Here is a 25,311-nt window from a genome sequence, read left to right as displayed (position 1 = left end):
ACATTTTTGAATGAAGATGGGCATCCTATATTACACACACACACAAGAGAGAGAGAGACAGAGAGGCAGAGAGAGAGTATTTTATAATTTTAGAACAATAAATGGGCAGCAGTTGCCCTATTACACTATGCAACAAAAAATTCAGCCCAAAGTATTACACTCACCAATTAACAGCCCCACATCCATACTCGGCCGATCATTTTCAAACATCGCCTTGCTGGCACATTTTCTGCTATACAATTTCATTACACACTATTGGTTAATCTATCTATTTACATCAAAAAACCAGTAGACTTGATATTCTGGTGCATTGCTGAAAGCAATCTCCACCAGTCACCCAAAAACAACAAGAGCATGGCCTTCCACCTTTTGTTCTCAAACAGAAGCTTGACCTACAAGCCACATACATTCTGGAAGGCCTCATGCTCGTAAAGTTTTCAACATGTATAACAAGCTTATGAGAGGTTTCATCCTCCTTGTCAATCTTGTGTGTCCACTTTTAATCCCAGGCCAGCCCTGTTGTCATGTTCTCATTTCCCATGTATGGTCCAGTTTTTTTTCTTTCGGATGGACTACCAGAACCCTTCTTGGATTTTGAGGACTCGAACTGATCGGAGAACTTAATTTATCACACTCAACCAATAAACATCCGTCATCACCCCTGATTAGACGCTTTCAAACTATCATCTGGCAGTGTCCATGAAATTAAATGCCCGCCAGAATCCCCACTCAGTAATTGCTTCAGGTCACTACTAAGGTGAAGAGCAGTAACCGGATGCTTATGGGACTTTAGCACCTTGTGCAGGACCAACCTGTACTCCGGCACCTTATCACCCAGATTTAACCCGCCCATTCCATTGCTAGTTGACTTGCTTTGAGAAATCTCTTGGCTTGAGCAGTGGACCATTTGCCACACTTTAACAGACCCACTCTGGTGACCAGTCACATACCAGTTAGTGTCCAGCCAATCCGAAAATGTACTACTTGTAACTGACAGAATAGAATCAGAGGGCAGTTGGGATGTGTTAACCACTGAAAGACAGTCCCCATTGATGCTCCAAATGGCAAGCAGAATTCCAGCTGCTGTTACTATCTCCCCATTCAAGTCATTTACATAAATTGCAGACACTGGTGCTGGGAACTGAGGAAGCTGCCTAACAAAAACAAAGGCACTGAGATCCCATATGATGACGGTGCAGTCATCTGATCCACTCACAATGAGCATGTAAGGCTGGCTAACATGAAGGCATGTGATTTTGCCTGTGTGTGCACAAAGTGCCTTCTCCAACTGCAAGCGCAATAAGGCACGGGGCCCATACTTACTAATTCTCCATACAGAAACTAATCCATCATCAGCCCCAGTAACCAAAATCTGACCATCATGACTAACACCAGCACACTGAATCTGATCACCACCATGAAGATTTTCATGTGTAGAGAGAAGTCTGTCCTGATCATAGTTCATAAATCTCAAGCTACGGTCTGCAAACCCCCATGCAACATATTTTGTATATGTTCTTGGTTTAAGTAAATTATTTGTTCCTGCCAGAAGAATTTTTTCATGGAAAGTAACAATCTGGGTTATGGAAGATGTGCTTTTACGTATCTCATGTGCAACAAGATTGGCAGAATGCTTGAGAGGATGAGGAGGAAGCTTTCTATCAACCCTCCTTTTCACATGGGGTTTGAAGAATAGTTGCTTTGGTGTCTGCCCAAAGTGATTAATTTGAGCTAAAATTGAGGCTTTCATGGCAGGATCTGTAACAGAGTCTATGTCCACATTCCCTTCATATGTGTAATGATAGAAAACATTCACAGCTTCTTCAGCAGCCTGTCAATTTTACAAGGGAAATTAGGAATTGGAAGCAGAGCAAAAAGGAAAGCAGAAATAGATGACAACCATAGAAAATCAGTTCAAAGTGGGGTTAGCATATCGGTTGAGCAGGAAGTTTATTTTCCACCCATCTTGCATGTGGCCTACAGAGATCTTAAAAGAGGATGGAAAAGTGGAAAGATGGAAAATATTTAGTTTTCTCTCTTGTGTGTTCGGTTGGAGAGGTGGAAAAGTGGGAGGATGGAAAATGTAATTTATACAAATTGACTATTATACCCTTATTACATGTAAGATGAAAAAAAAAACGTCCAGATGTTGAAAAAAAAAACGTTCAGATGTTGGAAAAAAAAAACTTTCAGACAGTAACGTTGAAAAAAGAAAAGAAAAGAAAAAGAAAAAAGAAAAAAAAGAACGTTCAAACAGTAACATTGAAAAAAAATAAAAAAAAAAGATAAAAAAAGAACATTCCTAAGAACGTTGAAAAAAAAAAAGAACACGTCAGGTGGGATGGGGGCTTTTACTAAAAAGCCCCCATCCCAATGTTTTCTCCCCACCATTTTCCTCCCAATTTGGGAGGAAAATTTTTGTGGGCCCGGGAGGAAAATTTTCCTCCCGGTTTTCCATCCTCCCTTTCTTTTCTCTCCAAACAGACAGTGAAAAATGCCTATTTTCCTCCCTTAGTTTTCCATCCTCCCTATTTACACTCCAAACGGACGGGGCCTAAGAGAAATTTATTGAAAAATAGCATTTAGGGAAAAGATCCACTTTTTCCTTTACCTTTTTCTTTTTGCTAAAGTGAATAGATAGACTATATCACATTAAAGCCCTGGCTCAAATAGAGCTCAAATATATTTTCATCAAGGGTTCCATCTTAATTAATTCAAGCATTAAAGTCTGAGTGGTTCTACAAAAAGCAAGCAAAGCAATTGATACAAGGTTTAAATACCTTCTGATATCTTTTACTAGATCACTATTGAATGGTCTCGTGTCTTGAGTTCTAATGAAGCTCGCTCTATTGTAGATTTCATTGAATCGCTTGTTTTGATTGTAATATTTTAGCTAGCTTGTGTACACAACATTTTTTACTTGTGTGTGTGTGTGTGTGTATAAATATATTATATAATATAATATAAAAATGATATCTTGGCAATCAAACAAGGAACAAAAGCAAACTCCAACAAGAATTTAGAAAGGGGAAAATTAAAGATACTTAATTAGATGAGGTTAATTATTAGGCTGCAAGATCTGGTAGAAAGAATTTATTAACACATGATTACAGACCTCACATGAACTAAAATTCATTTATAAAATTAAAAAAAAAAAAAGATTAATAAGTCATTTAATAACTTCAGAAATTGCAGTGTGTCATAATGTGCAAAAAAAAACCCTTATAAAAACAACTAAGCTCTTAATTTAATGGCAATATGAGTGGTAATGAATCTGAATACCAACCTTCCCTCTCTGCTTATATCCAAAGATGAGATCTATCCAATGATGCAAATTTTCTGAAATATAATCAGATTCCAGTGCTTCCCTATGCTTCCTGATAAACTCTCTTACACTGCCTTTGGCCCATGGAGGTAGGACAACATCACCAACCTAGAAAAAAAACACCCATAATGATCAAATTTCAAAGAAGGCATAAAAGGTCATTAGAAAGACCTTTTTTTTTTGGAGTCAGCAGTGGACCCAGAATTGGGCTACTGGGCTGACACCCCCTCAAAGTTAATAAGTGATTCAGTTCCATTTGAAAGTTAATCTATTGCAAGGGGGTGCCTTTCCAATATTATATGACAGCCAACAGTCTTAGCATTATTCAATATAACACAAAAACAGAAACAATAAAATATGCACCAAGGCCCCTACAAGAAAATTTTGGGTCCACTGTGAACTAGCAGATCATAAAACAAAGAATTATAGCAGTCAAATATTTATCCAATGAAGAAATTCAACCTTCTCTCCAGATTGTTTCTCTCCCAAGTCCAGATTGAATCGATTTTCGAGGAATTCGGGCATGTAGAAAAATTCTGGAATCAATTCCTTCACATCTGATGTATTGCCCTTCCCAGCTGCACTTAACCAGGTATCTCTAACACTGTTGAAAAGCCGATCAGCATGGTCAAACTGGCCACCCTGAAGCTTTTGATTCTCAGTACTGAATGGTGGCAAGCGTAGAAGATAGAAAAGCACTATTCCAGCACTAGAATAATGAGAACCGTAGTGAAATTTTGGAACCTCTGGATCATCCCAGCTCTCATATCTGACATAGCAAAAACAAATCTCAAAATATATAATAAAAAACAGAAGATACTATAATATGAAATAAAATATCTGAATGACTTGCAAACACAAACACAAACACAAAAGAATGGAAACAATGCCACTGCGATGTGCTGCAGAATAAAATTATCCATAAAGCCAAGAACTTGGAAAACAGAATTTGTTTTTTGTTTTTTTGATAACATAGGGAAAACGGAAATTATTTTTTAAAATTAAAAAAGAAAACTCCACGAAACAATGAATATAAATGAGAATATAAATCACAGTTGTATATTATAAACAACTGACCTCTTCCTAAATTCCTCTTCCCCTTCAGGTGTCTGACAACCCATCGGTTTTTCAAGTCGACGAAATGTTTTTGGATCTGACAAGTCCAGATTTTCACTCTCATAATCTGCAAGAACCCATGGAAACACTGGATATTGGGTAAGATCACTGTATCCACGTCCCGCCAAGGTGTTGAGATGCATTAGGTACTGAAAATTGCTAATTTCTCCATTTTGCCACCTTTTTGAAAAGGATTTAGCCACTATTCTAAAAAGGAGGCTACCCTCATTGCTTTCTTGCTTTGTTGATCCAGAAATGGTTGTGTCCAACCTGACAGGCAAGGGAGAGAAGTAGAAAGTTAAAAACCATGGATTAAGGTAGAAGCAGCTAAGCATGATAAGCATTATAGTACAAGTAACTCAAGAATGAATATATATATATATATATATATCACCAACCACAATGTGAAATTATTAAAAAAAAAAAGAATAGAAGGTTATTAAAGCTTATAGAAACCCTAGGAACATTCAAACAGATCCACTCTTAATAGTAGTCATGGGAATTGCAATCCATAAACTCAAGTAGGTTTACCTCTTCATTGCAATTGAATCACTGTATGTTTAGAAGTGCAATAAACTACCACTAGAACGGAGGTGATTACAGAAAGTAGACCAGAGATTACCAACCCTTCCATCATTCAGGTAAGCAGATCTCAATTGACATCATGAAGCACACTGGGAGACAGTAGTAGAGCATTTATGGTTAAATCATTTCATGCATGTTTCCGCTTTAAGTGATGGTCTGTGATGCCAATGAGCTATAGTTCAACTGACACTTCCTCCACCCTCAATGATGGGATGGAAGGTGAGGTTGTGGGTTCAGGACCCACTGGGTGTGTATATGTAACTCGCCAATCAAAAAAAAAAAGGTGGAGGTTTGTGATTGGTTAGTAATTCGGAAGAAGAAAAGAGGTGTGGCTTGGATAGCAGTACTTTAGTATGAATGATGTGGAGAAGGATACCTATGCTTAAACTCAATATGATGCTCCTCAGACATTTTCTGATTATGTGTTTGACACGGACAGATCACAATTCTAAGCGGTCTGAATAATTCATAGGGTGATCTAAACCTCCATAAAAGATTCTAGTAATATCATTTTATATTTTCTCCTACTGTAATCAGCTAAATCATATAAACGCAGGATGAGAGCAAAAATGCTCAACTATCATTTAGGCTTAATTTGCCCTTTCAATTGATGTGTATTCCAATACCCACCACTATAAAGCACTTCATATTAGCAAAAGCTTGACACAAGCGAGGAAAGCACATCCTTAAATCACCAGTTTACATTCAATTATGGAAATATCGCACGGGGAGCCCTAGAGAAAACCAGTTGATTGATTCATATGAAAGAAAATGAATCAGGAAGCAAGCATACATAAAATATAACAGGACTTGTCAAGTGCCATTGTAATGGCACCTATAAAATGTGAATGCCAGAGCCTGTAAGAAATGAACTAAGAGCAGGACTCAATGTCACCTCATGAATGGCCTCCTGGCAGGAAGCCAACATACTATCCTATATCACCATTTAACACCATGATGCCAATAAAAGGCTAAATGGAATCCAGTATTACATACAAATGTACATAATCAACTCCAACATTTTTTGTTGTTAAGTTTAAATGCTATACATCTTCAAAGAGATAGACCACCAGTTAAAGCACAGAGATTCATAAATATCAGGTTAAGCACAATATACTTCAAACATTAGATTAGAAAAGGAATATGTAAATGCATGTAAAAGAAGCCACATTTCAATTATTTGAGAGCATCAGGGATATCAATGGCTGGAAGATTTATGGAAAATAAGCAGGAACACAAAGCTACCATAAAACAAAAACAGAAAGCGCAAGGAAAAAACAAAGGAGCCAGTAGGGAGTATATTTTGTACATGCTGTTTCGAGGAAGATTCATGGCAACTAGATGTTTGAAAACTTCTTCTCTCTCTTTTTTGTGGAACACTAGCAGATCATTACATCCATCCATGCTAAATATCTCAACAGCAACAGGACGCAGCTGGTAATCACGTTTCAAAAGCTCATGAACACTATTAAGCTTCCACATATGCCAAGGGTGAGGTAGATTACCACTAGTGCATACTTTCTCCTTTCCCCATGCACCACCATTGTAGGCCCATGCCCTTCCCCCAACACATGACTTAACTGTTGTGCCCCAAGACGAAGTTGATTTGGACTGGAAATCCATACTGCCAGTAACATCTTTCTTCACACCCAAAGCTTGATCAATAACAGATAGTTCATCTTCACATTCCTTCTCGCAAATGCACCCAGAGTCATCAATATAGAAATTCTCAATTACATATAAACAGAGTTCCCCTATCAGAAATATACCATCATGTTTGTCAAGACCTACAACCCGTTCACAGTTGTATCTGAATCGTATCTTTTCAAGAGGTTCCAGATAAGGTCTGATTAGGTATTCTCCATTATCATTCAGTTCCTTATCTGGTTTGTCCTCGGTAACTTTGATATCATCAATTTTTGCAGAAGAGGATTGCCTTGGAGATCCTAGTTCAGATCTTTCATGTATGCTCTCTCCTATTGGAGGAGAAACTGAACTAGATTTGACCCCAGATTCAAGGGCAGAATGCAGGCTTGCTTCATTCATACTACTAGCTCTGTCATCATTCCATCCATTACTAACAGAAGCTTCATCTTTAACATCACCTGATTCTTTGAAAAATGACTGATCATACAGCTCACCATCAATTTCATTGTGTCTGGCACCATCGGTCAGGAGGGGAAAAAATGATTCAGAATCAATATCAGAAGCATCAGGTCCACTCTCGTGTTTGCCTTTGTACAGCTCTGCTTGCCCTACTTCAAACTGGCCATCAAGAACATTTTGGATGGTATCAATTTTCAATTTGCATGGCTCAAGCTTTTTGCGCATCCTATACGGACCCTCAATGGGACAAAGCTGCCATTCAGGCTCTTCAGTCATAGCGGATTTACGCATTGGGAATATTCCACGCTCATGTACAAGTTGTTGGAGAAGGGTTTGCCACTCACTTTCAGCATGAAGAACCCACCCGTATTTATCTTGACGGACAACTCTCAGCTCAGTAGACATTGCATCCCGAACCAATTCCAGTGCATATCTCCGTTCATTTACCTGTTCCCAGTGTTTCAGGTCCAATTTTGAAGTTTCTCGAGATCTTCTTCCCATCTCCCTCTTACGACGACCTTCCATGCCTTTAATTCTCACACCAGGAAATTTTGCTGATCCAGCAATATACTGCACCCACATAATTGCAGCACATTGCTCCAGTACTTTATTCACAATATGTTCGCTACTCTGAAGCCACTCAAAAAAGTAAGGTAATGGCCCAGTCAATAATTTGTCAAACCCATCATGTAGTACATCCAGTTGCTGTCCTTGGTTTGGTTTAGAAACAAGCAAGTCTTCTAGTGCAGCCCTGCGATGCACTAGGAGATATTTGACAACATCAACTGCCAAATTCTGAACATTTCGCCTTTGATCACAGAGAAGAGATATTAAATTCACACAAAGACAGCAATTTAGATCTGTATCAATATTGCTGGGACAAAATATAATCCGTCTATGAGCAACCAATAACTGTAAGACCGTGCAGATATCAGTTCCTGAATCATCTTGCAAAACACTTGGGGATAATCTCTTCTTAGGTTCACTTAGCAGACCCAAGCACAAAACAAGATAATCTTCTCCAATGGTGATCAAGAATGATGGGAGAAAACAGTACAATATCATACGATTCGTATTTTTAAGAATTGAATGAATATAAGCATCAAGTTGTCTGCTTCCTCTTGCAATTGATAAAAGACCCTTTCCAGTTGGAGCTACTTCTTCAATTCGTCCATCTTTGTTTGCCAATTGCAACATAGATAACAAGAACTCCAGAGTTTTCAATACACCAGCAGGGTGAGGAAAAGCACCCATATATACACGATCCACTATCATCCAGCATAATGCATCTAAGTTCAAGGACCAGCGACTCTTGTCCAGCTTTTTCTGATTTTCCTCATCATCACGCAAGAGACGCCTTTCAAGGAAGTTCATCAGTCTACTAAGGCACAAACCCTGGAAGACTAACACACATTCTGCGTCAACATATAGAGGAACACTTTCCAAGATGCTTTCTATAGACACTGATGCTTTTATTTGCTCCGTCACAATATCAGAAAGAACTTCTGCCACGAAATCTAAAACAGCAGTTGCCCCAGCAGAACAAGGACCGCCACCATAGCCAGAATCATCAATTTCAAGAAGAAGCTTTGGACTGACAGCAAAGAAGGAATTTGCAGTAGAAGGCCCTTGAGTACTGGACTTGAAGTCTGAAGATGGATCAAGTTCACCAGCAGACACAGAGGACTCCATGGAAGGAGTGGCAAGTAAGGCAGGTTTGGGTGCATTATGGCTAGCACTTCCCAGCCAAGATGTCAATGCAAGAACTGGAGATGAAGAGGGTGTGAGTGGGAGTCTAGAATTAGATTTATCTGATAAAATCGGAGAATCAAGCATAGTAAGAGATGCAGAACTCTGAGAATCTGGCACTTGAATGGAATCCAGAGTGCCTTTAACATCACGGAAGCTAAATCCATTTGTGCTAGAGGTGGCAGACATCTGGTCAACAATATCACCATCTAAGCTCTGAGCAACTTGGCCATCTTCTTGGACTGATTTATTCAATTCCTGTTGGGATGAAGATGCATTGACTTCTGGTTTATCATCAGCCATATAGTTTGGAGGCACATTCATATCTTCAGAACTTGTACTTACCTGCCCTTGAGGGAAGCTTCCAAGGCTAATTGAAGTTTTAGCAGACTGCTCCTGCTCATGAGTCATGCTCGTGAATGTATTTTGTGAGCTACTACTATCATCAGAATCATTCAAGTTTTTATCTTCTGTCTTAACAGAGAGTTCTTTTGCTCTCTTCACAGCATAAGCAGCCCTATAAGACACACAACAAAAAACAAGAAAATTAATTACTTAGATTCGGGAAATTAAAATAAAAGATCTCCAAAAACCTTTGGGCAAAAAAAAAAAAGGCAACACATATTCCTAGGTTTAAAAATTTTCAGCTAAAAGTATAAAAAAAATTTAAAAAAATTAAAAGGTCTTACCTAACACAAGAAAAATAAAGGTCAATGCAGCTTTCAAGAAATTCAGCCCTTCTGCAGACAGCACAAAATGGGAGGCACATTTTTGCCAGATCAACCAAGAATCTCAGGACTGAAGTTGCTGCCGCAGGGGCTGCTGCTTCCCCGCCCATTAAGCGTGCTGCATATGTCTTATGCATCAGTGCTTCACCCTGAAGCTCTCCAGCCATGTCTGCATTTTCCTCCACGAGCTCTGCCACAAGGCCGGCACCAACCTGGGAAAGATTACCGGTTTGGTGGGCAAGCATTGACTGCATGCTCAACCTATCAAATGTAGATTTAGCCATAGCAATCACAGATTCCAACAATTCCACAAATTTCAATTCCACATGACTTCCATCACTTGGCATAAGGGCATGAAAGTCTAGCATGCGAACTTCGGGCAATCTAGGATAAACTGGCTTTCCAAATATCAGACAGAACAAAATGTAGTATATATCTGGTGAATCATAGAAACTTGGAAGCACTCGAGCCAAACCTTGATAACCCCCACTAGTGCGAAATTTTAGAGAAAAGGTAGGTGAAGAAGACAGACAGACACCAAGAAGAGTCATGATCCATCTCATACTGGTAGGGTGGACGGCTTCATCAAGAAAATATGTAATTAGTTTGGATGAAACAATCTTATGCCACTGCTCAAGCAACTCTTCTGATTTGATGGTTACTTGTAGGTCAATAAGCATTTCCAGCAGCATGTTCCTCACAATTACATGCTTCCCCATTGACTCTCGCATGATTGGACGCCTTGGTGTCAGTTCAGGCGGATCAAATGTCATAACCACAAACCTAACTACATGCTCCAGTTCAGAAGCCAGAAAACCATCTTCTAAAATGACCCCAAGCAATACAACCAACTTTTCCAAAACAGGAACTTCAACATCACCCCGCTGCAGAGTCACAAGTAAATGCTGAACAAGATTAATTTGACGCAGAACTGTAAGATTATGATTCCTGTACCAGTGCATAGACACTAGATGCTCAAGAAAGGCCAGCAGTGAAATTTGAATTGAAACGGGGGCTGTTACCCACAATGTCCAATCCAACAAGACATGCTCAACCATATCTGCGTTTGACAACACAATGCAATTTGAAGTTTCAGCGGTAATATCACCATTTTCTAGCTCTGAAATATGACTAAATGAATCTTTTGGGGCAGAAAAATCATCCATGTCTCCATGAGATCCAACTGAAGAAAATTCATCACGGAACTTTGATAAATTAAGATCCTCAAAACTACTTTCCTGAACAGTTGCAACAGGTGACACAGAAGTTTGAGTATTTTCCAACTTCTTTGGTTCAGAAAATGAAGCTTCGCATGCAGCAATTTGAAAAAATATCTCAAGAGATTGCATGTCAAATAATGACATTCTACGACGCAGAAAGAGAGCAAGCAAATGGTATCCCCTGCATGTTTGCATTTCTCTTACATTATGGGAATTCTGATGAAGTGCACAGGCAAGTAGTGTAAGGGCCATGTGCAGCATATCCCTAGTTTCAGCAGCTTCAATAAGGGCCAAGACAACAGTCATCCCACCCACAGGGTGGATGGTATCACCAATCACACATTGTCTACAGACGTAGATATCCCCATGAAGACGTCCAAACCGCGGTATACCTACAAAGTCCAAAATAACAATAAATGAGATAATAAAGAAAGAGAACAAAGGAAATACTTTAAAATATGCATGACTCCACTTTCATTCCATAAATTTGATGCTCACAGGATGTGAAGAGTTAATTGGATCACATACCCCCAATAGGAGAAGCAGCTGCTGACATAGGATCAACTAGATTAAGCATTGACATAGTCCCTGATGCTCGAATGGATTCAGTACACGTCCCATCAAATGCAAATATAAGTTTCTTTCCAGAGAGCTGTAAAGAGAGGTTTCCTATTCTCTCCAAATCCCAAACAACCCCACTGCCATCTGCCTTGGAGTCTCCTGGCTTGCCAGAACTGTCAAGCCTCTGCATATTTGAGGCCAAGGTCAAGTCCGCCTCTAATGAATCTAAGATGGCCATACTTCCACCACCACAAGCCTGGTTAGGGACAAATTGCAGAAGATCTGTGTCTTGGAAGAGCCCTCGATATCCTCTACCAAGAATGTACATGAAACAAATACAACCTGGTGTGAGCACCTCCTCAAAAAGAAAGCACGAGCGGAGTTTCCAGGTCAAGTCACTAACTCTTGCACAAGAAGCCGGAGTCCCGATAGTCACCTGCAAAGGTTTTCCAATTGGAGATGGAGAGTAACCTAGCTTTCCTGTGTGTCTCAGCTTTCCATTAAGATACACATAAGCAACACTAGCTTGAAACAGCCCAGCAAGAGCATTTGGTTTGTTGTGGACAACTGCAAGGTGATGCCACCTGCCTTCCTCAAGTTCTAGTCCAGAAAAAGACAAGGAGCAAGAGTTGCTTGTTGCAAGAGTTAGAACACCATCCTCCTGAAGATAAAGTTCAGCATAGAATGTGCTTTCATTATTTGCTGCACCAACAGAAAATATCCGAAGAATATGGCGCTCAAGTTGCTGTGCAGAAGAGCCATTCCTCCTCTTAGCAGGGCCAGCTCTGGACGGTTCTGTTTCCTTTACTTGTGATTTCAAAAAATTTCGAAACTGAAACCAACAAACAAACGAATAACCAGCTGCTGGAGGCCATGATCTTTCTCCTAGAGAAACCTGAACAGAAGCATGGCCAGTCTTGCTCATATCCATCTCCACAAACGGCGCCAGAGAAACATTTTCTGAAGCCATATCTTCCATGAGAATCAATTTCTCCATCATTTCAACAAGTATATGACCAGAATTCTTCAGCCTCATTTGCAGAACATATCTAATAAGCATTCGGAGTTCTGATGCCAATAATCTATTACCAAAAGTACAAATCTTGTTATTTGAAAATAAGGACACATAATGCAAACAGGGATGAACAGATAAATTTATTTCATGACATGACCATAATTCTTACCTATATGCCCCAAGAACTTCCACAATCTTCAAAGCATAAGAGAGCAATGGAGATGATCCCAAAAGAAAGGGATGAATTGTCTCTAGTAAAAGTTCAACACAACCTAAATATACAAAGCAAATAATAAGAAACTAGTTACTATTCAAGCAAAGTAAAACAAATACACTGAATGTTCTATTTCGCACCTATTGAGGTAAGGGTTTCCTGATTGAAGGAGCCAGCACGAGCAAGCTTATCAATAAGACTTAGCACTTCTAGCTGCACCTTGGGAGTAAAGAGCAACAATGAACGGATAAGAACTCTAACAGCACCAGCATTATAGACCCGTTCCTTATCAGGATGAAATGAACCTGATGGAGTCATTAAAAGAAAACTTGATGACTCATTTTTAAGCACATCAGATGACATGGCACTCTCTGAGGCCAAGAATGGTGGAAGCACAATTTCAAGAGCAAGCTCCAGCAACAACTGTATGACTTGCTTTTCACACTCCACACAAAGTAAGCCTGACTCAGATAGAAGATCAAAGAAAGTTTGGGATGATATAATTGTATGCAATTTTGTTCTATTAACAGCATTATCACAAACTCCAGCAGTCACTACCCGCAACAAGTATGTAAACACCTTGATGTAAACCTCTAAAGAAGATTGATCAATGTGCTCTCCATCACTTTGGAAACTATGAAGTGTGGTGAGCAGAAGAGAAAACCCAGTGGCTTCACCAAAGACCCGCTGAGCAGAATTATTTACTCCCAGAATGCGCCACAGGATTCCCATAGTGTCACATTTTGCATCATTATGAAGCCTGTATTGAGATCCCGAAACACTGGTAACCATTCCACTTTTTAGAATTTCAACAATTGCACCTAATTCTTCAGGATGAGCCTGGTCAAAATGAGAGCTTAGTAACATCTTGATGATATTGAGTACAAAAAATATAGCACAATTATGTGACTTATAATTTACACTGAAGAACATAAATGGTTGCTATCACATTCATTATAATATTTGAGCGCTCATCTTGAGCCCACCAGTTTTCATTGAGGGGGGAAAAAAACTTATGGATTAGAAAAGAATTTTACAAGTAAATTAAGAATAATTCTAACAAGTAAATCTATCCGAATTTTGAAGCTGACAAACAGTGTAAATCTAGGATTTCACAAACCTGTGTTGCATCTTCAATGATCAAACATGACAATATCCTCAGAACTCCTGGGCGATGTATATCAGACACAAGAAAAGGTAGAACAGTTGTTACACCATTAGCTGAACGGAATGACGCCTGATTGTTTTCAGCTTTCTTTAATAAAGATACCATACAATCCCATGCAACAGAAACTGTACCATCAACTTCAAATATAGGACACTTCCCCGAACCAGAATCCATTAGCTTTGGCGAAGTAATAATTACATCCTTACTGTCCAAATGTTTCTTGAAGTTGCTTGAGCCAGATTTTATATCAGACTGATTAAAATTACCAATATGTTGGTCTGGACCCAAAAAATGCTTGTGCTGCTTCAGATCATCTAACAGAACTTCCAGCACACCAACTTCTCGCAGGACTTTTTTGTACTGTTGGTCAAAGGATAAAAGCTTTACAAAAAAAGCAAGTATTGTCTGCTTTAATTCTGAAGTAATTGGTTGCTGCAATAAGCAGCAAAGTGAAAGCAATTCTTGCTCAGGAACGCAATTCACAACAGTCACAGCATATTCAAGAATTTTCAAGATTATCTCTTGAAAAGATGGAGGAAAATCAGCCATATTTAGGATTAAAAGTGGAACAGTACGTAACTGCTGACACAGCTTGTAGTTCTCAAGATGACTTGAGAATATTTTAAACATTCTATTTAACACTTCTGCCTGCAATTCCCTGCTGTTTGCTTTGAGGAAAATGTCTTGCAGCATCTGGACTGCTTCAAGGTCTTTAACTTTATTATTGTCCTTGTCCCAAACTTCATCAGCAATGCGGTCAGAAGATGATGTACGGCTTCTGCTATGGCCACCAGTCTTGGTATGAGAAGACTTAGAACCTTTGCCACCAGAAGATCCTTTATATTCCTTTGGACCAGTCAGAGCTAAATTAACAAGAACATCAAGCAACCTAGAGAGTGTAAGCGAAAGATGTTGGGGCAAGGGGTCCTCTTTTCCTGTGGAATCCAGTCTCTCTACTTCAACCAGTGCAAGGGAACCATCTGAAGCAAAGTTTCGGTCAGAAGATTGGGAATAAATAGACAGGAAGCCCTGACCTTCGGGAATTCTGGAAAGAGTTAAGGCAAACTGCACAAGGAATTGATAACCATGTGCATTATGTATATCCTCCCTGAGCCTGACACCACTGGCCTCTACAAACCAAAATTGCATTTAATAAGCCCCAATACAGAACACTAAACAAATTTATATCTGTAAAAATAATATAACCAGAACAACCAATAAAGAAGTTCAGATTGTAAGATCAAAATATTTTAATGCATCATCAAAACCCTTATCAATTGCTTTTTTACAAGCCACAAAAGAAACACAACGTGTGAATTACCAGGTTTATATGACAATTCCACACATTCAAGTAACAAGTCCACAATGCCTATAGTATAGGCAGAATCGCCACTGTCAGGATTGAAATCTTTAACCGCCATTAAAAGAACTTTTATCTGCACATGAAAATGGCATATAAGCTAGTGAAATATTTCATAGTATAAAGAAGCCAAACAGACTATTATAAACATAATTCAATAAAGAAAGAAAAAGTCCTGGTTGGAAGAAGCTATGACCCAAAGGTATTTCCCATGAGCATGCCTTGACATCAGAGGCATAAGCCAAAGAGGCTTTTTTTTTTTTTTTGGATAAGTAATAAAGATGTATATTCAAGAACACTACCTCATGCAGAGTTAAAAAAATACAGAGAAAGACGATAAAAAACAGAAAGAAAAGATACTAATCACAAAGGAGTGAGCTAAGAAACATAAGTAGAGAATCACTAGAGGTGAGTCCCCAAGCCCTAGACCAGTCAAAAAGGAAGCCACTGAAAGAAGCCAATAGCTGGTCATCGGAACTTTCCATGTCCTCAAACGTCCTCCAATTTCCTTCCCTCCAAAGACACCACATTAAGCACAGCGGAGCTAAATTCCAAATGCTAGACGAATGCTTTTCAAGCCAAGTCCACCAACCAAAGAGAGTATCCACAACTGATCTTGGCAAGACCCATGCAATCCCAAATGATCTAAACACCAAACTCCACAACCAGTAAGCCTTACCCCATACAGTAGTTCATACAAAAAAAGAAACACGCCAAGGGGCCTTAACCTTCCAAACACCTTTCCAAGGAAAGATAATGGGCAATGGATCTCTTAACTTATTATAAAACAATCGGATATCAAAATCCTCATTCTTTGTCAACTTCCATCGCATACGGTCTCCATTCTCAGTTGGAGGTAAATTAGAACCCAAAGTACAGAGAAATTCATCCATAACACTCATTTCCCAATCATTTGGTCTCCAAATAAAACGGACATCCCAGCTTCTCCATTCTACTATCCCTACCCATTCAAGAGAAGAGGCCATTGATGCCTCTTTATTGGAGGCAATCCCATACACAACCGGAAAGGTCAATTGAAGTGGAGAATCCCCACACCATTGATCTATCCAAAGCTTCACTCTATCCCCCACTCCTACCTCAAACTGAATATTTTTACTAAAAACCTCCCAACCCATTCGGATGCTTCTCCACAAACCACATCCATGTACTCCTCTATCTAGCTTGGAGGTCCATCCCCCCATTCTTCCCCAAACTTTAGAGCTACAACCCTTCTCCAAAGCCTTGTCTTCTGAAACCCAAACCACCATAGCTATTTCCCTAGTAAGGCTTTATCAAAAGTAGCTAATTTCCTTACTCCTAACCCACCATTTTCCAGAAGTGCACACACCTTATCCCATCCCACCAAAAGTGTCTTGGAATCCCCCCATAAGAAATCCCTTTGCAATATTTGATCCTTTCACCTTTTTTTTGGCTTAACATGGGTGTCCAAGGCTCTTAGAGTAACGGCCTCATCCCCCAGGTCAATATAGCTTTCACTAATTGAGGCATATAAATAACGGCAGTAAACAATGTAATTCAAAGCATGGATTGTTATAGTTAGGCAAACATGAAAAAGTACGTAGCACGCACTTTGTCCCAGGATGAGAACTGAAAATGTGACAAGTAAACACAACCATATTTCTTCAATAAATACAAAACAATTGATAGAGGCATTACACTTAAAAAAAAAGAGGAAATAAAAATTTCAGAGAGAGCCAAAAATAACAAGCAATCCAAAATTGTGGATCACTAGCATGTGTGTTGCTAACATTATAGTACACAATGGTATTATTGGTTGCTTAATTTAATTTAGCAACAAAAAAAAAATCATAAATAACATAGTTTGGAAATACATAGTAGAATGATCGCTTAATTGAATTTAGCAACAAAAAAAAAAATCATAAATAACATAGTTTGGAAATACATAGTAGAATGATCGCTTAATTGAATTTAGCAACAACAAAAAAAATCATAAATAACATAGTTTGGAAATACATAGTAGAATGATCGCTTAATTTAATTTAGCAACAAAAAAAAAATCATAAATAACATAGTTTGGAAATACATAGTAGAATGATCGCTTAATTGAATTTAGCAACAACAAAAAAAATCATAAATAACATAGTTTGGAAATACATAGTAGAATGATCATTGAACATTGTACTTATTTTCAAGAATTTCCTATCAATATAATGGAAGTAAAGTTGAAATTTTAAAATCGTTGCCCCCCACACCACCCAACTAAAAAAAAAGAGCTTTAAACCATCTGCTGAATGCAAATTCCTGAACGAAAGGTCAAAACTTACAGAACCAAAAAAAACAATGTGCACATGCATACACACATGTATAACCAGTGACTTTGCATCATCCAAAATATGAGGAGGGGGGGAGTTAGAGGTGAAGAGAGAGTTCACTCAAGTCCCACAAAGCTTTTATACCAAATAAATGCATCAAGAATATTAGCAATAATGGCATACCAGATGATGCTTGCGAATATATTTGGCTGTGCTACCATTGTCATTGACCAGAAGAAGACGAAGTATCTGTTACAATGATTGAAAATAAAAATGGCATAATTCAACTATCAAGTCATAAAGCTTATTTGAACTTGTTAGTGCAGGTAATCTTTCTATGTTACTCTGACTGAATATATAGCAGGACATGTACAGTTCATTTACCAGCATAGCATGTCTATGAAGCTGTATGCTGTGTAGCGGAACAAGTCCTTCCTTGAATCGAACAAAGACTGTCAAAGACCCATTGGCAACCATCTCAAAGAGCAACTGAAGTGACTCATCTTCAATCAAACTCTGTGCTGCTGAAGGGTGGCTTGCCAATGCTTTCATGACATGCACAACACTTCCCTCTACCTGTATGAATAAGGATTAGTCAATTGTTTACCAGATTTTTACCATCATAAGTTTCTCAAGAACAAACATCATGAGTAATACAGCAAGACACAGACCCAAATTAAATTTAAAAGAACCAAGGTGCATGTCACTACCTCTGGCAATGTCCCATTTATTCAGCAGTTAGTGAAGTACATGCTTAATAGGTTTGGACTAAGTGCCTGTTCGGTACAGCTTATTTATCAGCTTTTTCATAATGGGGTTGTGTGAAAAGGTTGTAACAAGAAAAAAAGTGAAGTTTAAAAATGTGTGGTTTCAAAAAGAGTTACCAAATGGGCACTAAGGCCACACAGAGGTGTTAATCCGCTATTTAGTAAAGTTAAAAGTTCATTAATCAATACGTAAAATGTAATATTTTTAGCAGAACTGCAGAAGTACATATATATATATATATATATAGAGAGAGAGAGAGAGAGAGAGAGAGAGGGAGATTAGATTTGATGCATTCAGTAGAAGGAAACCTTCAGCAAGGATTGTACACTCTGCAAGTGCTTTTTTATCACAGATCAACTCAAGTACAAAAATTTTTAAAGTAATAAATTTAGCTCCTTATTGTTAGAATCTGCAAATGCAATATGTCACCAAAGGAAGTTTCTTATATTTTCACTGGATCTGGTCATTTAGGAAGTGATTTGATTCTAAACATTAAGGGAACAAACTACTCCACAATAAGTGCATAGAGAAACAAAACAGTGACATAAATTGATGACATAAAGCAATGTGTCCCAAGATTAGGGAAAGGAACATATTTCAGCTAATTAATTTTCGAGAAGGAAAGAAATATTGGCATGGGTACCAAATCATGTGCTGAGGATAAAGAGGGTTTAGAGCACATGCAACAATTATTTAGGAAAGACCAATTCCTAGGTTGCTAATGAATATATCCACGCACATGGTTATTTTAGAATTACTTAGGAAGCAGTATAGAACATAATTTATGAACAAAATATGAGGCAAATATTCAATTAAAAATTATGGATTACCAAATTGTATTTAACATTATGAATGGTCAAACATTTTATTTTGTTTATTTGTAAGTTATACACACATCCAATGGATCTCAAAATCCACAACCTCATCCTCCATCGTACTCATACAAAGGAAGGAGGTGCCACCATTTGAGCTTATTAGAATATTGACATATAAATGAAACTTCAACTGAAAAGTAATGAGCTGATTTCTCTAAACTTCACATATTGAATAAGATTCAGGGGATGATGGGTCTTGTTATTCTATTTACCAATAACAAGGTGATTTTTATAAGCATAAATAAGGTTGACCTATGCATATAGAGTTAAGTTCAAACTACATTTGAATTAACTTTAAGTTAATGTTACACTATCCAGAATCTTTTTATTGGCTATGATTTTGCCAAACCTAACATTGGATTATAGGTTCCCCCCCATACCCATCCTGCTCATCAAATATCAAGAAAATCAGACATTCAGAACAATCTCATCCATAAATTGTTCAAATTTTCAAATATTTTATGTTTTTTAAATGCATGTATTTATGGATTTGATAGTAAATGAGATCCAATGTATATAAATTTGGTGTGAATGATAAGTATGTAAATAAGATTTGATCTAATAGTGAGATGGACAAAATTTTAATCTAATGTAAACCTATTATGCAGCTAGCTTTTGTTAAAAGTTAAGAGCAAGTGTAACTTAAACCTAACATCCATAGAAATATGCATGTGTGTGTATGTGCGAGAGAGAGAGATACCTCAAGCCGGCGGACTTGCCCAACACCACTATCATAATCTTTTACTGCTGGCGGTAGTCCTTCATGATCAGCAGGCTTTTGCGTTTGACTGGTCTCTGAAGGATCCAGAAGGGCATTGAGTATATGAATGAGACAGCATAATATGCCCGAATCAAGGAGAGATTGCTTATCAACAGGCTGCATCCATGAAAATTGTTCAAAAAGCTTAACAAAGGGATCAAATAGACATAAGACAGGAATGCCTAACGCATGCACATCTATGTATTATCCAAACAATCATTTTTTACTATTCAATGCATGGTAATCAGCTTCAAAACTTAGAGAATATCCTCAGTCAAAAAAAAACTAGGAGAATATCATTAGAGACCACACCATCTAACAAAACAGAATACAAATATTCATGATATGGAAAACAAATATGAAGTAAAACCTCCACAATAATGATTATTTTAATCTAACAAAGATTCAGGAAATATACCCCAGATACAAGGATCTCAATTGCAGTTAATAAATTTGAACCAGGACTGATTCCATCCTGCACAAAAGTATAGATAACATGAAATAAAGAAACCAATCACTGGGAAAATAATCAGCATTCTGAAACAGACATGTGACAGACAAACCTTTGTGACTTCTGAAAAAAACTTTAACACCTTAGCCACATCCAAGGACCTTGTTTGGCTGATGATTTTTAACTTTTCAATATCTGTTACAAATGCTCTTCCCACAACAAAAGAGAAAATGTGTGTTTCAACTAACCTGTGATTCATTCAAACTTTCAAAGTCAGTTAACAAGCTCAATATAAAAAAGAGTACACATAATCAGAGAAAAGAGCCCCAAAGTTGTCCAGTCACTTGAAAATAAGAAATTAGACCCACTTTTTGTGTGAACTATTAGAGCAAATACCTTTTTTTTTTTATCAGTAGAGCAAATACCATATTCCAGAGAATAAAACCGTAATCCATGGTAGATTCAAGGAAAATTATCTTTTATTGGTGAATAAAGTATGTATGACATTTTCTCATCCATAAGTTACATACCCACCTAGTGGTTCTTAAACCCATGACCTCACCTTTCACCTTGTTCTTACAAGGGGAAGAAGAGGAGGCACAATTGGGCTAGAGCTATATGATTGCATAAAAGAATGATAGGTGAAATACAGAAAATTAAATAAGGTGGAAGTGTATGCATACATGGTAAGTAACTGAGCTACATTAGTATGCTGCTTGACTAATCTACAAAAAACATCTATAGTCAAATTCAAGGCTGCTTCTTTCTCCTGCACAGATGATGAAAAACCCATTATTAAATAATTTCAGTTCAAGTATAAAAAGCTAGAAAGATGGAAAATAGAAGAGTAGCAGAAACATAGACAAATTTATAGACAGGCAACCTTTTCCGAGCCAGATGACCGAAACTCTTCCCAATATCTCTTGAAGTCCAATTCCAGTTCATGTTGATCTCTGCTTTCATAGTAGAAAAGAGAAATAAAAAAGAATGTCAAGGATATTATGTTTCCTCTGATTTCACATGTGAAAATGTCATCCTGGTGTTTGACAGCATATTAAAATACTAAACAATCAAAAAAATTAGAAAATAGCTCTATTTTTAACCACTTTTTTCTTCAATCCATACCTCAAGTGGACGAAGAGTGAAAGTGGAAGGTTACCCATACCAAAAAATTATTATGTTTAGGGTACATCTAACAGCAAGAAGATACAAATGAACAGTATTGACAACCAAAAGCCACATATTATGAATTAAGTTCACCATAATAATCAATATACAGTCATAAGAACAGCTGGACAAGTATAACCTTATGATTAGACCACCTTTTTTTTGTGGGGATGGGTGTGGGGGGGGGAATGATTATATCCTATGTCATCAGATATGCAGAGGGTGAAGCATTTTACTGAAACCTGATACTTAGCCACCCTAACATTGAAATGATTCAACACTAGACACATCTGAATCGGGAATATACTGAAGAAATTTGATAGTGAATGAAATAATTATTCTTGGATGGAATACATTTCCTTTTAGGCCAAATGACCCCAATGAATCCAATTCCTCCATACTCAAGCATGTCTAAGGATTTGATCCCAAGACCACCTATATGGGAACAAAGCCAGTTAACCATTAAGTTTTCTTGAAAAGAATGCTTTATTGAGAGATAAACGAAAACTCTTGTTAGGTTGTTTTGGTTGAAGAATTCTCCTTTTCCAAAATCCAAATGAGGCCACATAGAGAGTAAGATAATTTATACTTATCCAAAAAATAAAAAAGTAAGAAAATTTATAACATTTTGACTTATCCTTGTAATTCCATAGACATATTCAAGTATTTTATTCCTTGTACAGCCATATTTTTCATTATATATCATACCATCATTTCATTTCTCATGGCCTCAACTCACATTCCTTTGGCATTACTCTTATTCTAGTAGAGTTGATTATCAAAATATATATATATTCTGGTAGAGTCTTCACCCAACAAATCTGTCTTACTAGGACAGTTTTGACTCTATATTACACACAACCAAACCACTATATTTATCTCATGCATCTCAATAGGTGCTATTTCTAAAGCTTTCAACATCACACAGGCAGATTTTTTTTTTTCTCTCTCTCTTTAACTTTGGATACCACTAATCCATCTCAACACTCTCATCTCAAATAATGGAATTGTATTAATCAAAAATCCAGGTACACCAGGGGTGTACATTGGTAGCAGTACATCAAACTCTTAAATTACAAAGATCAACTTTCAATGCCATATTATTAAGCAACCTCAATGATATAATCTTATTATAAAGTTTTCATTTGAATTTTATTGGAATTTGATTATCACACAACACTCCAAGAGTCTCTTCTCCAATTCATTCATTTTGATCTCCATTAATAAACATGTAAATCTCTTCCTTTGGTGATGTTAGAATAATGGTTAAAAAATTAAATTCATTATTTCCTAACAGTTTAAGCTTTTGGAACAAAAGGTAAGATTTAATCATGGTATCAGAGCAAGTAATATTGATTCTTGAGTTCAAGCCTTGTCTCAGACTCTAACTTAAAAATCCCGCATGTTGGCCCCACCTTTTAAGGGGGATTAAGGGCCCACACGTGAAGGAGAGAGTTTGAATAATGGTTAAATGATTAAATTCACCTCCTCCTAACGGCTTAACTTTTAGAACAATTGGTAATATTTTATTAGGCGAATCACAGTAGGTCACATAATGGGAAATAGCCCTCTCTTTTCCCTCCCCTCCATGAGTGAAACCCTAGACCTCACCCTTGCAACAGGGAAGAGATACCACTTGGACATAGAGGATGGTAGTCCAGTAACTTCAGTTGGCCTTTTGTTTACAAGTAATCAATGTAAGATGTATCCAACAATCACTAATGAGTTTCTCCCACGTCATCAGGTAAAATTTCTCACTATCTACAAACAAAAGTCCATGTTACATATTCTAATAGCCCCATCATCCGAAAAATGTAATATTTAAAATAAAAAAAACGAATTATAGTTTGCCTTAAATGTGCCACCATCATACAATTCAACTCAACTCAACCAACATTGACTGCAATACCCTTGACATTTCACTATCAAATTAAAATGTGTTTTCTACAAACAATTGCTAGCCAAAGCTGATACCTTGTATTATAACCTAGAGGGGCACCCAAACCAACAAATACTGATATGAGATGGACGCCAGTCTCCCCCCACCCCCACACACACACACACACACACAAAAAAAGGCTTATTATATGGGAAAAGTTCACTTTCACATCCTCCAAATGACCAATTTCTTGCACAGAACCATCCTACATACTCTTCTTGATCACATCAACCAGCCAAGCTGATACCTCTTTCTTTTTTAAAACACACCCCATTTGTATAGGGATATTAGTTCTAAGTCAATCAACACGATTTCAGCAGATGAGTAGCAGCATTATCAACTATTGAAATATATCCCAATAGATGGTGATATACAAATGGCTAAAACCCAGCCTAGAGCCATCGCATAGAAAAGAAATTTCATTGAAGATAAAAAAAAACACGGATTTCAGAAGACGCGAACATGCCAACAGCATAAAATTCAAAACCAGTTCCATTTTACAGAGCAGAACCTTATTGAGTTGTTGGAAGTTAAAGGATGAAATCGTAGAATGTAGTCACTACCAACTATTAACCATATAAACGGATAGGAAATGAGTCCACCAGCTAACTTTAATCCTAAAGAATACCAATGCTCCTTCTAAAGTGTGTCTTGAACAACACCATCAGCATCCAAGAGGCCTATATAAAATCACAAAATCTACGGAACTCGAATCTATTTACCCATTCAATAGTTCACACGCAAGCGCCCAGTGTGTCTTGAACTCATCGGCCTATCTAACAGTTAATCAAGCATCAAACTCACCTTGCTTTTAGTCACTAAGTATTCAAACAAGAGCTCACCTACTCAGAAAAAATCACAAAAACCACCAAATGACTTCAAAAAACACACACACACACACACACGCATAAAATTCACTCTCCTTATTAATTCTCAACCATAAAAACCTAACTAGTTTTCACCATATAAAGCCTCAAAACCAACACATCAGAAAATTCAACACGATCAACGCAATGCAGCTCTAAAACTAAACACCATTTCATCAAAAATCAAATCCGAATTAACCAAAAAAATCAAAGAGAGAAAGAGAGAGATAGAGATAGAGAATCGAACCTCGAAGGAGACGACAACGAGGGGTCTCGCCACCGAGCATTGTGATCATCACCACCACCAGCTCCCGCCGCCGACGACGACGAAGACGAAGCAGCCGATGGAGATGAAGAAGAAGAAGTAGCAGACGATGGAGATTGAGTTAAACCGACCTTCTCTTTGATATCCTTAAGCAATGTACCCCATTTCATCGTTTTCTTCCCTTTCGATCTCTGAAACATGTGCGCCTCTCTCTCTCATCCGCCGATTCGATTTTCAGATCCGAAACCCTTCCAGAACAATCCAGAAGGATCTCTCTCTCCCTCTCCTTCCAGCTCCAAAAATTTTCGAAATCCAAAATTAATAAATTTTAAATTACATATAACAAAACAACCAGCTGCAAAAAAAAAATCAAATGTGTTCAATTTGAAAAAAAAAATCGAAATCAGCTGGCGGCGAGATCTACGAGTTTCAAATTTATTTATTTTTTTCTCTTACTGATTTGTATTTTTCGAATTTACGGAAAATGTTTTTTTTTTTTTTTTTGGGTTTTGTTTCTTTTCCGAGTAAGGAGGAGAAATGAACGGAAACGCGGAGTAGCGAACTTTCGTTGAAGATAAACGGAAAGGAAGGAAAAGGAAATGAAAGGAAATTGAAATTTGAGATAGAGAGAAAAATAAATTTTTTTTTAAAAACAAAGAGCTTCTCTCTCTACAATGTCTTTGTTATTGTTGTCTCTGTGGCTTTGTGATTTGGTTTCGGACGGCCTCACCGCGCCTTGTTTCTCGCTCTAATATGTATAATATCCTTCCTCTCTCTCT

The 25,311-nt window shown here is 37.6% G+C and overlaps 1 protein-coding gene across 2 annotated transcripts; it reads right to left on the bottom strand.

The window, feature by feature from the left end:
* Window positions 1-60: 60 nt before the first annotated feature.
* LOC142613821 (protein SPIRRIG-like) lies at window positions 61-25,311 on the bottom strand. 2 transcript variants are annotated; one of them, XM_075786331.1, is made up of 20 exons: window positions 24,515-25,311; window positions 21,179-21,248; window positions 20,979-21,064; window positions 20,408-20,543; window positions 20,263-20,319; window positions 19,785-19,961; window positions 17,826-18,017; window positions 17,625-17,690; window positions 15,109-15,223; window positions 13,740-14,917; window positions 12,760-13,459; window positions 12,575-12,677; window positions 11,358-12,472; window positions 9,571-11,221; window positions 9,227-9,398; window positions 6,336-9,139; window positions 4,403-4,711; window positions 3,788-4,094; window positions 3,287-3,433; window positions 61-1,831 (listed from the first exon to the last, which is right to left on the bottom strand). In XM_075786331.1, exons 1-20 carry the CDS (start codon window positions 24,730-24,732, stop codon window positions 656-658), a joined length of 10,779 nt encoding a protein of 3,592 aa, XP_075642446.1. In that variant the 5' UTR covers window positions 24,733-25,311; the 3' UTR covers window positions 61-655. The 2 variants fall into 2 exon arrangements, with proteins under 2 accessions (XP_075642446.1, XP_075642445.1); XM_075786330.1 differs by having other exon boundaries at window positions 6,336-9,398.

The sequence above is a fragment of the Castanea sativa genome, chromosome 10, assembly GCF_040712315.1.
Source record: "Castanea sativa cultivar Marrone di Chiusa Pesio chromosome 10, ASM4071231v1".
NCBI lineage: Eukaryota > Viridiplantae > Streptophyta > Magnoliopsida > Fagales > Fagaceae > Castanea > Castanea sativa.
This window is presented reverse-complemented; position numbering and strand designations above follow the sequence as displayed.